The 15440-nt window shown below is 45.0% G+C and overlaps 1 protein-coding gene across 2 annotated transcripts in view; it reads left to right on the forward strand.

Annotated features, from left to right (window-relative positions):
• The first annotated feature begins 9624 nt into the window (after positions 1-9624).
• Positions 9625-15440, forward strand: part of DSP (desmoplakin) — a 45813-nt gene continuing 39997 nt past the window's right edge. The window contains exon 1 of one of the 2 annotated variants that reach the window (XM_035030817.1): positions 9625-9815. In XM_035030817.1, the coding sequence (XP_034886708.1) occupies positions 9631-9815 (185 nt within the window). In that variant the 5' untranslated portion in view covers positions 9625-9630. The remainder of the gene's footprint in view (positions 9816-15440) is intronic. The other variant, XM_035030816.1, reaches the window with a different exon arrangement.

Consider the following 15440-nt stretch of genomic DNA (forward strand, 5'->3'; position numbering starts at 1 on the left):
ATTTCGCCCACCTCCCACCTCCCCAACCAGGAAGGATTTTTTTTTTTAAGATTTTATTTCTTTATTTGAGAGAGACAGTGAGTGAGCTCGAGAGAGAGCACACGAGCAGGGGTAGAGGGAGAGGGAGAAGCAGACTCCCCTGCTGAGCAGGGAGCTCAATGCAGGGCTTGATCCCAACACCCTGGGATCATGATCTGAGCCGAAGGCAGATGCTTAACCGACTGAGCCACCCAGGTGCCCCAGGAAGGATTTTTTTAAGCAGATGAAATTAATAGAATACTTGTTGTGAATCTTTGTGTTGAGAAAATATTTACTCAACTAGGGGAGAGTTGGGGAATAAATTAACAATAACAGATAACTAAGCAAAAGCAAAAAATAAAAAAAGTACAGTTCTGAATTCTGGGAGGAGGGGGATAGTGTAAAGAAAGGAATAAGTTTATAGTAATTTTACTTAAAAAACAACATAGCATTATTCGTAATAGCCAAAAGGTGGAAGCAACTTACACGTCCATCAACAGATGAATGGATAAACAAAATGTGTTCATTACCTACAGTGGAATATTATGCAGCCTTTAAAAAGCAGGGAATTCCGACACAGGCTACAACGTGGATGAACCTTGAAGACATTATGCTAAGTGAAATAAACCAGACAAAAAATAACAAAAATTGTATGATTCACTTATATGAGGAACCTTAGAATAGTCAAGTTTATAGAGACCGAAAATAGAACAGGAGTTCCCAAGGGCTGGGTTAGGGGAGGGGAGGAGGGCATTAGTGTTCAACGGGGACATGGTTTCTGTTTGAGATGACAAAAAAGTTCTGGAGATGGATAGTGATGATGGTTGCACACATTGTGAATGTACTTAATCCCACTGAATTATACACTCAGATGGTTAAAAGGGTGAATTTTGTGCCATATATATATTTATTACAATTTTTAAAAATAAAGAAAAACCCTGTAAGGTGCTGTACAAATAAATGGAATTAGAATTATTATTCTCATATTGATGAATACCAAATTTTTTAAATTTTTAAATTTTTATTTTTTAAAGATTTTATTTATTTATTTGAGAGAGGGAGAATGAGAGACAGAGAGCACGAGAGGGAAGAGGGTCAGAGGGAGAAGCAGACCCCCTGCTGAGCAGGGAGCCCGATGCGGGACTCGATCCCGGGACTCCAGGATCACGACCTGAGCTGAAGGCAGTCGCTTAACCAACTGAGCCACCCAGGCGCCCAATGAATACCAAATTTTTAAGACTCGGGTATTGGGGAATCCCACTTTCCTTTTCCAAACTAGATATGAAAGCTACCTTTTTCCTAAAAAATTGCATACTTTTATTTTATAGATCTATTGTTAGAAATATATACTCTAACAAGTAAGTCTTCTACGTACTCATCTTCCATTAATAAGCTTTATGCCTTAGGATTACATTATATGTCTTTTCTAACACATACTTTATTTTTTAAGATTTTATTTATTTGAGAGAGGGGGGAGGGTCAGAGGGAGAAGGAGAAGGAAAGAATCTCAAGCAGACTTTGCAATAAGTGGGAGACCCATGTGAGTCTCCATCTCACCACCCTCAGATCATGACCTGAGCGGAAACCAAGAGTCAGATGCTCAACCAACTGAGCCACCGAGGCGCCCCTCGAACACATACTTTTTAATGTAAAGTCTGACCACACTATATATATGGCTTAAAAGTTGCCTTTTTAAAAAAATGAATCACTTTTAAAATTTTATTAATTAATTAATTTATTTATTTATTCTTTTTAAGTTGACTCTACACCCAACATGGGATTCAACCTCACAACCCTGAGATCAAGAGTTGCTCGCTGTACTGACTGAGCCAGCCAAGGGCCCCCATCCTTTTTTTCTTTTTTTTTTTTACTTTACAATACATTTGTCTTCTTTCTACATCCATGACTATATAAATGGACTACATCCATCCTCTTAACATTTATTTTTAATGATAACAATGGGAATGAGATGTTTTCCATGTTAATACAGTTCCCTCTTACAAAGACAAGTCCCTCGGCAGTTAAAAAAGAGGCTTAAAAAACCCTCCTTTGGTATATTACATATTTTCTCAGGGCTACAAACCCAAGATAAATATTGATTTTTGTTTTAAGAATGCAGTAATCCTAATTTTAAATCATGAGATTATTTTTTTCTTATTCGGTAAAGCAAAATAAAAGGTTGTTTAGAGATGACAGGTGACATTTCTCCTCATTACCTTGGTGGGAAAGGACTCCAGATGCTTTGCTTGATTCCAGCTGAAGTCAAATTGCTAAGCAGGTAAAACTTCAGGGAGCCGCCAGACAGGTTTAACGAGAATGATGTGTAGCTCTCCACACCCACCCTTGCAAGACAGAACTGCTTCACCGGGTTTGTTGAAACTGCCTTGGAACTGTGCTATAACTCTTCCCTAAATTTGAAACCTTTCTGTCTGATGTCAGCATGGTTTAAATGTTTCAGGTGAAGATTCTGCAAATCTCTAAATATGCACAAATCAAGTCCAGTTAGGTTTGTTGCAATGGGCACTAATTTATGGCAGAAGAAACAGTCCTGTAGGCTCTCCTGATTTGCATGATTTTTTCTTGAATCCAAATCTTGCTGAAGGGAAGGTTTCTCATTTGGAGATGAATGTTCAGTTCACGAAGTCCTGGGGAGCTGATTAAAGAAACCAGAAGTAGCCCAGTCTCTTAGAGCTTCCCAAGTACAAATGTCCACGGGTTCCTACAGGTTTTAGGAGAAAACCCTCTGGTTTCGGATGTCTGCAACCCTTATACTGAGGGCTACAGAGGGATTGCTGGAAGACCCTGCAAGGACTTGCTGGCCCCTGACGGGGCAGGGCTGTTTTCCTAAACATGTTTGGTGGCTGTTGTTAGTGCCTTCCATGTGAGGATGGCTCACTGCTTCAGTTCTGCCTCTCCCTGTCTCATTTCCCATCCGCAGTGGATGCTACTTGCTATTGATGTGAACAATTCTAGAACAGGGTGAATCACTCCTATAGAAAGCCCCAGGATCTGGGCCTTGCCACTTTGAAAGAGCCTTTTTAAAAACAAACAACAAAATGGTAAGCACCTTTTAAGGCAATGCTGACAAGACATTTTAAATGAGGTTGGAAAATGCTCATGGTATAATGCTAAATTAAGAAGTTGGATACAAATTTATATATAGAATCTGACATCAGGTAAAAAAAAAATTCATTAAAAAAAAAAAACTGGAAAGAAATCTACCACAAATGCATAGTGTGATTGCCTCATCTGGATGGTGTAGTTATAGATGAAATTTCCTTAGCTTCTCTGCATCCCACCTTTTCTGAGTTTTTTTTTACAGCAAACAAACAGTTGTGGGGGAGTGGGGAATCCCCAACTTCAGATTCATCCTTCTAAGCAAACCTTTTACTTGATTTGCTAGCAAACTCTCACGTCTAATCGAGGTTTTGCCCCCGACAGGCGGGGCCAGGATAAAGAATGAAACTTCTCACTGCCTCTGAGTTGTTTCTGTTCTGAAGAAACTCTGTTTCTTCCCCCAGATCTGTGATCTTAACAAGTCTCTGACAAAATGAAACTATTGCAACCCTAGGTTAGGAGAGTCTGTTGAAGCTGAGAGTTTCCCCCTCCAGCTCCTGCTGTATTTAGATGCTCCCTTTTGTGTTTTTGTTACTACTAGCAGTTGGTTTATGTTTCATATTTTGTCTCCTGTGTTACATGCTTCAGATGTCAAGATAATTAAAGACAGGAGCTTATTCTTTAAACTCCTCTATGTGGACATTTTTCTCTGCAGCAGGGAACAATATAACTGCAATAAATCCTTCCTGATGATAAGATGATAATGGTTGCAGGAAAGTGCTATTCTGCCTATGAATATCTATAATTTTGAAAGATGGTCACTTCAGGGACCAGGTGACATGTCCTTTGCATTACATGCTCCCCAAAATTAGATGTCAGATCATTTATGGCTTCATTTCCATTCTGATTTTATGTTGTTTGTATATGAACCCGTGATTTGACTTTTTCTAAATGATGGAAGCTGTATTTTAAAAAAACCAACCAAACCAAAACAAAAACGTGCACTGTGATTTGATGACACCAAGAAAAACACTCACCTCACCTCACCTATAGGAATAGGACTAAATATAATGAGTAAGTTTTCTTGGTGTGACTTTTGCAGAGCAGGCTGATGATTTTGTAGTGACCGAATTTCCAGACATCCTATGTGTCTAATGTGGGAAAATAACAATTAATAAGATAGTTCCTTGGTTTTAAATTGATACCAAATTACTGCTCAGAAATGTATGCTTTCATGTCGGACTGTACAGGAATTTTGACATAGTGCATGAGGCCAGAAACAGACAGAATTCTGATATTTTAGATACTAAGTAACTCAGGAAAGGTTCTTAACCTCTCCAGGACTCACTATTTTATTTTATTAAAATGTGGGTTTTGGGGGCATCTGGGTGGCTCAGTTGTTGGGCGTCTGACTCCAGCTCAGGGCATGATCTCAGGGTCCTGGGATCGAGCCCCACATTGGGCTCCACACTCAGCGGGGAGTCTGCTTCTCCCTCTCCCTCTGCCCCTCCCCCCAGCTCCTGCGCGTGCGCTCGCTCGCTCTCTCTTTCAAATAAATGAATAGAAAATCTTAAAAAAAATAAAATGTGGGTTTTGGCTTATATGGCATTTTAGTTGGGGAAATCTTTCTCGGGCTATAGCACCAGAAGACACAGGGCAGGTGCTGTGGGAGGACAGTGGGCTCCCATCAAGCTCTGGCCAGTCTAGCGCTCCCACGATCTGTTCTGGCTATTGGCCGTTCTCACAGAGCTTCCTTTGTAAAAAGAGTTCCAAGGCTCTAAAAGTTTTGAGAACAGCTGGTATAACAATTCTTTAAGGCAGCATTTGTTTCTGAAATTCTCTATGGAACATCAGTTTTGAATTCCTTCAGTAAAGGCTAAGTAGCTATTCATAATTTTCCTCACGTGGCTATTAGCACATTATATATCCATGTGGCGTTTGAGGATAACTGGGTTTACCAGCAATCATCTGCATCTTGACTTTATATTTATAGAAGTTGGAGTAAGTGTTCCTGTCCCAATGTGACAGACTGACAGTTCCTCACAATCATGATGAGCTTAAAAAATTATTTTGAAGGGCGTATTTAAAAGGCTAACTTACTTGGCACCTGTATTATGGTTATTGACTGTGTGCCTTACCCACTAAAAATTAGTGTGAGTTATTGTTTAGTGTGGCAGGTTAGAAGTCATTTGGCCAAGGGTGTGGGTGGCCCCTAGGTGGTCCAAAGCTGTGCTCCCCATCATCCATGCCCTTAACGTCCAGCCCCTCAACCTTGCAACTTGGGCTCTTAATGCAAAAGAGGATCAGGCAGGAAAGCATGGATGGATCCCCAATATCTATGCTACCCAATTAAAGGCAGTAAAAAAACCCCAGACTCTTAAAACCTAAAGGATGGCACCATTTATTAGATATGACCTGTGCAAAAACCAAAACAATTGGCAACCACAACAAATCTTCTCACTACAAGTGACAGAAAACGTATTTGAGAAGTTTCTCTCAGCTTTTTAATGTTTTTAAAAGTTAACCCCCTTCCCCTGGTAAAAACGAAAAACCACTACAAACAGAAAAATTCTCTGGTTCCTGAAGGACATTTGAACAAAGGATAATAAAGCTATTTATTGTATATATATATGTATATGTGTTGCCAACATTTTCCTATTTTTGAAATGAAATTTATGTGGTTTATCAAATTGCTTTCTTCAATGAGTAGTTTCAACTTTAAGAGATCAATCTTATTTTGGGGATACTGAGAACCCAGATTTAATGATTCCTGGAGGATTGTAATTTACTCACAAGAAAGAAAAAGCAAAGATTAAACCCAAAATTAAATTATCTGCTATTTTAAGAGGCATTTTCTTTACCTCACGTTATAGTTCCAATCCTAGCTTAGTAGTTCTGATTTGTTAAAATACTGCTCCCCTGGCAGGCGGAACGGCTATTTTAATTCACGGGCTGTAAATCTTTTCTGTGTCCAAGGGATATCATTTCACCAACAAAGAGATATGAGAGGGTTCCCATGGGATTTTAAGCAAGTAAATGATCCCTCCTAATCTCATTGAAATCAAGGTGCTCTGTTTAGTTTTAAAAATATGCTCAGGATCTGACTGATGCCTCTTACCTAACCACAAGGTCATCTCCAAGGTCGGCCAGAGAGAAAGTTACATGTCAGTTATCTGTCTCTAACAGTACAAACGGACATATCTACAAGTGGCAGGGAAAAAAATAGCTGACCTTAGTTAGGTCAGCTAGTGAGGACTTTGCCAGATTTTGGATGGGGCACTTTTTAAACCTGGTTATAAGAAATAAGCTAAACCCTTCTTCTGTGCTCCCAAGATTCTATAAACATGCCTTTTTAATAAGGTATCGAACGTATTGGAATGATTTGTTTTCCTATCACAGGCTTGATATCCTGCAGAAAGGGAGCCCTGCCTTATTCATCTTCGTGTGATCAGCGCTGAGCCTATGGTGAGGCTCATAGTGGATGTTTATTTTTTAATTTTTTAAAAGGATTTTATTTATTTATTTGTCAGAGAGAGAGAGAGAGAGAGAACACAAGCAGGGAGAGTAGAAGGCAGAGGGAGAAGCAGGCTCCCCGATGAGCAAGGAGCCCGATGCAGGACTCAATCCCAGGACCCTGGGATCATGACCTGAGCTGAAGGCAGACACTTAACTGACTGAGCCATCCAGGGGTCCCGCATAGTGGATGTTTAATAACTGCTTTTTAAGTGAATGAAGGTTAAATGTCTGCAAAAGGGAGTTTTATTGATTCATGGGGGATTAAAGACAAAGACACTAAAGCCTAAAATTTCCATCTAGCACAGAGCTTTTGGTTTCATGGGTGATACCTTAGCTTTATATAATGTTCCTGTTTTCAAGAATGTTCACATAGTTAGTATAAAATAGGCAGGGCAAGATTATTATTTCCATTCTGCATGTGAAGAAATTGATCTCTTGCCCAAGTAAATTGTAGCACTAAGATCAGAACTCTAGTCTTCTGATCCCTAACCTTCACCATGGGACCTTCTATGAGGTGAGCCAATTTAGACAACTAATGTGTATATGTCTGGATTCCATTTATCATGTCAATCTTTTATTTCATCCTTTTATCTTCCTTTATCATCCTTAGAGAAAGATATATGGAAGTCATTGTCTTCCCAAACCTGGCTGTTTGGTTGGCTGGAAGCCGTTCACCTACCTGGGAATACCTAAAGGAGCTCAGGAAGCTATAGGATAGGCTACCAAGTAATGGTAGCCAGAGGTGCGTAATTGGTGGGTTGTACTTTTCACCTCTTCTCCTGTTTCATAAATAGATCGAACAGCTCTCTGTGAGTCTGGGTGCTGTTTGGATCTATGTGTAGCCAGGCTCCTGACTACCCAATGTGAGTTAGGTAGAGCTTTGTCATCAGTGGAATGTGGTTCATAGATTTGTCTTGTTTTTAAGAATTCTCCTGTGCGATTGCATGACCTTCTCATTACACATTATTAGAATAAAGGAATCCCTGAATTTAATTGAAGGTTTACTATATTTTTCAGAGCAATGACTATGCCTCATTCATCTTCGTGTTCTCCAAAGTCCAACATTGGTCCTCCCATACAGTAGGTTGTAATTATTTGCTGAACCAATGAGATGCATAGAGGCAACAAAACACCCTACATTAAATTATGTGCATTATTCACTAACACCCCAAATGGCTTTTCTCCCCTCCAACCAATGGATATCATGGGTGATTGGTGCTGATACTGACTCGCGGCCACTGATTCAATTTTCAGAAGAAACACCGTTCTTGTCTGTACATCCGTGTTTGTGTGAGCGTTTGAATTTGAACTTTATCACGTCCCCATTTATTAAAAAGGATTGGAAACTGAGCCGGTGATGGGAATTACCGAGTGTGGTAACAGTGACAAGCTTTTATCTCAGTGTATTTAATCTGGTCAACTCTGTGGTCAGTCGGGAAGAAAAAGAACAGCATGTTTTGTTGAAGATTTGTGCCTACAAAGTGAGGTGTGATTAGCGGTGGTATAATATGGGAACTTTTAGAAAACTACCCCGCTCCCTTTAGGACATGCAAATATAGTTCCATTTTTGTTCTTTTCAGTTCACAGACATTTTGGAATATATCGTGTGAGAAGGTAAGTTAACGGGCATTGCTTGGGAAGATGACAAATACTTACTACAAAGATCTTTAAATGGTGTTTATTAAAGAGTAATTTAACGGTTTTCCAAATTATAAAAACAGCTTTTTCTGGGTCGTCTGACTGGGTCTGTACCTCAACCCTGGTCCCAGAGACTACAGTGTGGTTCACACCTAACTGGGAGGGGCCCTGGAGCAAGTTGCTGGAATGTTCTGGCTCAGAGTTACTCATCTGTCCCAAGTGGATGATCTCTGTCCAGGGTTCTTTGCTGCTCTCAGACTGCAGTCCCAGGAAGGCCACTGATTTGTGGGAAAAGCTGACTTTCGAAAGTGATGAGTCAAGGAAGAAGGTGCTCAGGGGCGTGAGACAAACTTTCCCAAGGTTCTTTAAAAATTTAAAGACTGGGTCTGGAGGTGGAAGTCTTTGCAATTTCTTGTTCAAAATGACGACCAGCTGGCAAAATAAAATAAATTACAATGTATATTTTCCTTTTGCTTCATGGAAAAGTGGTTAGTGTGTTCCTTTTAATCCTCACACCAAAGAAATTAATTATTCACGGCGAAGACTTCCCCAGAAAGTGGTGGTTCGTTTTACACGTCGGAAATCGGACTTCTGAGACAACTTTTCTGGATTCCTGGAGTAAAAGAAAATTCAAACAAAGCTCCCTAAACGAAACCTCACTATCTAAGCTTGCTCTTCTCAATTATGTTTCTGTTCAAAGCTTGGCCGGCACCGTTTCCAGGGATTAGCAAAAGTAAATGTTTAATAAGTAACCGCCCAAGCGAATGGGCCTCATTTTTCGGCCTATTTCCGCCCGGGGGACCGAGGAAATCCTGAAAAGCAGGGGCCGCAGCCGAAGCCTCCCCTCGGTCGCCGCGCCCGGGGCGCTCGGGTCTCGCGGACCCGCCCCCGCCGGCGTCCCCCGGGCCTCGGAGGCTCTGGGCGGAGCCGCGGGCCGGCGGGCGCAGGTGGGGAGGGGCGGCCCGAGCGCGTCGGTGACACCCGCGGGGCGGGGGGGGGAGGCGCGGCGGCTGCACCCCGCCCTGGGAAGAAACCGGCCAGGTGGGGTCTGGGCGCCGGGTGCCAGCGGGGAGGAGACTCGCGTCCCCACCGACCAACACCAACACCCAGCCGCGAGCCAGCTCCTCTGCGCCCTCGCCGCTCTCCGAGCCACAGCTCTTCCTGCCGCTCCTGCTCCCCGCCCGTCGTGGTCCCCGCGCCAGACCTCCGCCCGCCGCGCCGCGCCGCGCTCGCAGCGGCTGGGACGGCCCTCCTGGTGGCCAGGAGCGTCCCCGCCACCCATCTGCGCGCCCGCCCCGGTTCCCGGTTTGGGGCCTTTCCTTTGAACCCCTCCGCCTTCTCCGAGCCGGCCCGCCCTCGCTTATGCCTCGGCGCTGAGCGGCTCTCTGAGTGCCCGCCGACATGAGCTGCAACGGAGGCTCCCACCCGCGGCTCAACACGCTGGGCCGCATGACCCGCGCCGAGTCCGGTCCCGACCTGCGCTACGAGGTGACCTGCGGCGGCGGCGGCGGCGGCGGCGGCGGCACCAGCAGGATGTACTACTCCCGGCGCTGCACGGCCACCGACCAGAACTCGGACGGCTACTGGTGGGTACCGGCCGGCGGGCAGGCACGGGGCGCTCGCGGCCGTGGGCGTCACATTGGGAAAGGGAGGGACCGAGCCCTCCTCTGACCTGCGAGAAAAGCCAGGTCCTGAAGGAGGAAAGTGGTTTTGCTGGAGTTCATGGAAGCATTTCCTGCTGGCGCTGGGGTAGGAGCCCGGTGTCCTCCGGCCCCGTGCGCTGCTCACACCGGGGTGGGTGTGTGTGTGCGAGCCGGGAGAGGAGCGGTTGCTTCCCTGCGAACGGGTGCTCCGTCCCGCCCTCCTCCCTTCCCGCGAGCGGGGGCAGGAGGCTGGCCCGCGAGGGGCGCAGGAGGACGCGGCGGGCGAGCGGGCCGCGGGGGTCTCTGCCTCCAGGACTGCCCCCTGCGCGGGACAAAGGGGCCCGGCTGCCATCCCCTTTGTCCCCGCCGGCAGGTGGGAGGCCGGGCGGGGCTGCGACAACAAAACCCAACCGAACCGGGTGCCTGGGTGGCTCAGTCGTTAAGCGTCTGCCTTCGGCTCAGGTCATGATCCCAGGGTCCTGGGATCGAGCCCCGCATCGGGGTCCCTGCTCGGCGGGAGGCCTGCTTCTCCCTCTCCCACTCCCCCTGCTTGTGTTCCTCCTCTCGCTCGCTCTCTCTTTCTGTCAAATAAATAAATAAAGTCTTAAAAAACAAAACAAAAAAAAAGCAAACAAAAACCCCCCAACCTAACCAACTGTAACCAAAAGTAGAACAACAGTAAAGGAGCGGGGACTCCGGCCTGTCCTGTAGCCAGGGTTCGGATTCGGGGCTCCTCCACCTCTCATGGCTTATCCCAAATGCCTGGTCACCCCGAGACCACCCCCCTCGGCACAGGCTGCGCGTGGGGCGGCGGGGGGTCCGGTCCCGAGAAGGCCCCGCCTCGGTCTCCCCTGCTACCCAAACTGAGCTTCCGGGCAGGGGCAGCCGGCCGGCCCCAGGTCCGAGCTCCGCCGGGACGCGCCTGTCCCCCTTGCTCCGCTGCGCCGCAGCCCCGGCGGGCGAGCGTACCTGTGGCCCTGAGCCTGCGCCCTTGGTTTCCTCCTTTTAAAAAAGCCCCGGAGGAAGGACCTCAGTGTATTATTGGTAGCGGAGTGAGGGCGCGGGGTCTACGAGTGGGAGCGGGGGACATGTGGCGGGGAGGGCGCCGCTTCTCATCCGCGCCAGCCCGCGACGCTGGGGGCCTGCCCGGGCAAGGGCCCCCCGGGATGTGGGCAAGGTCTGCTCTGCAGAATCGTCGCGGAAACTGATCGCGGGGGTCATTTGGGAGGATGCGGGAAGATAATGAGGCTGCATGTACTCGGTCCCCAGAGCGGGACGCGGGGATGCCCACGAGAGCCGTGAGAATTTTGCGGTCCGCGCCCTCCCGCCCCCCTGCAAGCCCTTCCCAAGGAGGGCTTTTGGGAAACTGGCCTGCGTTCCAGAAAATTACTTACCCTGCCTTGTGGCCTTAGGCTGGGGAGGAGCAACCTGAATACACTCCAGGAGTTTTTTGTTTTACCAGCAGTTTTGAAGGCGGGGACTACTCGAGTTGGGACCTGTTTTCTGCTTCGATTTACTTTTGTATTTATTCCCCGCCCCCCCCCCCCCCCCCCCCCATCTTGACAATTGAGTTCCTCTTTTTGAGTTAGCGAAGAATTGTCTCAGTTTTGGAGCTCTTGTTTTCTGAACATAATGCACCCCGGGGATTTCCAGGAGAAATGTGGCCAAGTACCAGGAAAAATGGGGAGAAAGTTTTGCCAGTTATCACTTTGGTTTTTAAGTTTGTTCTAAAACTTGGCCAACCGATTAAATCTGACACTTTACTTTTCCCTCCCAGTCTTCCTGTATTTGGGAAGCACGTTCTTTTAATCCACACATTTATAGTCAAGTCAGAATTTTGCAAGGATTCTTGAGCAGCAATTTTTTTTCCCCCTGGCATTTTATGAACCAAGTATTTCATTTTGATTTTGTATTTTTTTAATAAAAATATGATTCTGTTCATCTAGAGCCTTATTTTTTTTAATTGATAGTAAACATTACTGTTAATGGAATATTTCACTCCCTCGGCCTCCTATAGAGGTAAATTTGTACTGAATTAATATATCGGCTAATGAACTGCGTAAAGATCCATGGTTTATAAGGATTCTTCACGGATACACTAAATTTCGAGGAGGCTCAATGTTTTCCCATCGTATTATTTCTTGTGTTCTGTTTTTCCAACCTAAAAGCTGCTTATAAATATGTCAAGTTTTACGTCTCTTTGGGAAGGAAAAACAGACTGAAGTTTTGAATTACGTAATTTGGGGGACGGGTGTTTCTTTCTGCGCTTTGATGTTGATCCGCTGGGGCAGCGGGGCGTCTTGCTTGGGGGCTGGAGTCAGCATGGGGCCCTTCTTTCTGGATCCAGTAATGGGGATTGTCCCAGCACGCCTGGCCAGCCAGTGGTGTGGCTGACCCTTCTGGAATTAGAGAATTAGCACACACACAAAAATTGCCCGCAACTGCTGACTTGTGCATTTTAGAAATAACGATGACTGACTGAAGAGACATGGGGCTTGCCCGCACACCTTTTTTTCTGGTGTTTTTAAATGGTTTTGAGCGGAGGGATTTGTTGTCCCAGAGCATGTACTTCGTAGGAGGATGCCGTCTCTGACCCGACTGCCTTCTGCCAAATGAAGGAGGATTAAGAATTTAATAAGTGCTTTTCTGCCCCCAAGTTTTTCCAAATAAAGGGTTTTGTTTCTTTTTAAGGCACGAAAACTGGCATGAAAACTATTGGTTGAATTTAAGCTTGTTTATTTAAAAAACTGCCACTTTATTGTCTGAGTGATTTTTTTTTAAATAATCGGGATTTTAAATAAGCGGTGTTTGTATTTAATCTTTCCCTAAATAAACCAATTTGAGTGTGTAAAAAGCTCAAATCTTATTTTTTTAAAGATGAATTTAAAACATCTTCCTGTGTCTGTGCTTTATATTAATAACACTTGTCAGTTGTTAAGACAGCATTTTATCTCATTTGCAGTTCTCCCTCCTTCCCTGCCCACCCATCTTTTGTGTTTTCTTCATTGTGGTCTGAATGGAATCACAACTACTTTCATTTCTTTTGCTTTACTTAGTATTTCAAAGTTTGGTAAAAGTTAAGTGCTTGATGATGTAAGAGGTATATTTTTGAAAATTTAAACTGTGAATTTTGCTTGTATAGGATGTTATATTAATATGGCTTTCAATTTAGGCAGAACTACCACAGCCTTATTCCTGTGGTTAAAAGAAATGACAGGGCACCTGGGTGGCTCAGTTGGTTGGGCGACTGCCTTTGGCTCAGGTCGTGGTCCTGGAGTCCAGGGATCGAGTCCCGCGTCGGGCTCCCTGCTCAGCGGGGAGTCTGCTTCTCCCTATGACCCTCCTCCCTCTCGTGCTCTCTGTCTCTCATTGTCTCTCTCGCAAATAAATAAAATCTTAAAAAAAAAAAAAAGAATAAAAGAAATGACAGATCTGTAGTGAAATTTGGTGGCCAAGTGACGAAGTCCCACAGTTGGATCTTTTGCTGATCAAAGTGTGGATATTGTTGGAGGATTAAAAGCCAAATATAGTCAGTAAGCTGCAGAAATATGTGGTTATAAAGTTAATGCTTACTTTTCTCTAGAACTTGTGATTTCAAAGCCAAAATACATGTGATCTCTATTTGATATTAAAGTTCATTTTAAACCATCTTTTAAAAAGAAGCCTCTTTCTTAGCAAGAGATACATGGGTCCATTTGCATTGAATTCTAGAGCTGGGGAGAGTGCAAAAGTGTACAGAAGCCTCATTCTTCCACTTTGGAGATGAGTAGAGTAAGACTGGCCCTAAATCCCCGTGTCCACTCATGGCTAAGTTGGCACGAGAACCCACAGCTGCTCACCTCTGTCCTCCTGTCAGCCTGTGCCCTTAGGCTATGTACCTTTTGTAGTAGACTGGACGTTCCTGTACTTAAACAATGAAAGTATCTCAATTCTACTCATTCATTCATTCATTCATTCAGCAAATGAGGCACATGTGCTGTGTGTTAGGCATTAAGGAGAGTCAAAGGTGAAAATACAAAGACTTCTTGAAAGGAACATAGCTCTTTAAAGTAAAATAAGCACCATGATACAAAAGGATAACAGACAGGAGGGTATCAATGACTCCAAGGCTTCTTAAATATAACATCTGTGGTGGAGGCACTAGTGAGATTTTCTAAAGAAAGTGGTGCTGAATTAGACTTGGGAGTGTTTCGGTTGGTCAAGATGGGTGGGCAGAGAGCATTCCAGGGGGAGAGAAGAGCATGAGAGAAGTCTGGGAGGCGAAAAACCGGGAGCACATTCAAGGCCTGTAGAGTGGTCTCCTGTCTGAGTGGGAAGCGGTAAGACGTCAGGAGGAAGGGCAGGTTGGGGCCAGAGCCTTGACTCCGTGGTGGGCAATGTGGATAAGCAGAGGGGAGCCATTGCCGATTTCACTGCTGCAAGGAATAGTGTCCTGCATCGCAGGAGCAGGGACTGTCCCTGCGGCAGCTGCGTGCAGGGTGCGGAGGGAGTTGGCTTAAGGAAGCCATCAGGTATGAAGGAGAGAGCTGATGAGTCTGACCGAGGGTGGTGGCCTGGCCGAGGGACAGGAGAGTGATTGTGGCGAGGTGGAATGGCAGCTGGCCCTGAGAGCTGGAGGAGAGAGGCCAGGGAGAGTCTGGGAAAACAGGCTTGGAGCCAGGTGACTCACAGCAGGGATCTTCTAAATATTTTTCTGGGAAGTGATTGCAAAGTAAGATTCAGTGTAGCTTAATCTAGGGCAGATAACACTTACATGGTTATTAACTTTGAGTAAGTTCCCTCTTTTATAAAAATATCAGATCAGTGGTTAATAATAGTTACCATTACCTGGCAAACACCTGTGATGTGCCAGGTATCTTATGAACATGATCTCAAGCTTCCCATTTTACAGATAGTAAAACTGAGGTTAAAGTAGTGACTTTATGACTTGGCCTAGGTCACACAGCTAGTTAGTGGTTGAGCTACATTTGAATCCAAAATACAACAGTGGATCAAGAAAAGATCAAACCCTGGCTATTAGAATTCATCTTTTGTCCTTGTAAACTCTTCTATCTAAAACTCTTTTAAGGGGCGCCTGGGTGGCTCAGTTGGTTGGGCGACTGCCTTCGGCTCAGGTCATGATCCCGGAGTCCCGGGATCGAGTCCCGCATCGGGCTCCCTGCTCAGCGAGGAGCCTGCTTCTCCCTCTGACCCTCCCCCACTCATGTACTCTCTCTCTCTCTCATTCTCGCTCTCTCAAATAAATAAATAAATATTAAAAAAAAATAAAACTCTTTTAATCTCTTGCATTCCTGTGAAATATTTATTTCATAACCATTGTATTCTTTTGTTATTAATCCAGTAGGGTTTCCATCTGCTTAGGAAAGAACACAGTATGATGCTGCATTCAGCCAACTCATGTTGGTCAGATCTACAAAACACCTTTCAAGAGCAGTTAATTTTTTCTCTAAATATGGGCATAATTTCATTGTTGTTCAGGCGACTGAAATGTCTTGGGAAAGAGACAAAACCTGCTGATGCCCCTAATGCCTCAGAGCTGACTGCCTAGGGTGGAGCAAAGGCGGGCTT

The sequence above is a fragment of the Mirounga leonina genome, unplaced genomic scaffold (assembly GCF_011800145.1).
Source record: "Mirounga leonina isolate KUSES-001 unplaced genomic scaffold, KU_Mleo_1.0 Mir_366, whole genome shotgun sequence".
Taxonomy (NCBI): Eukaryota; Metazoa; Chordata; class Mammalia; order Carnivora; family Phocidae; genus Mirounga; species Mirounga leonina.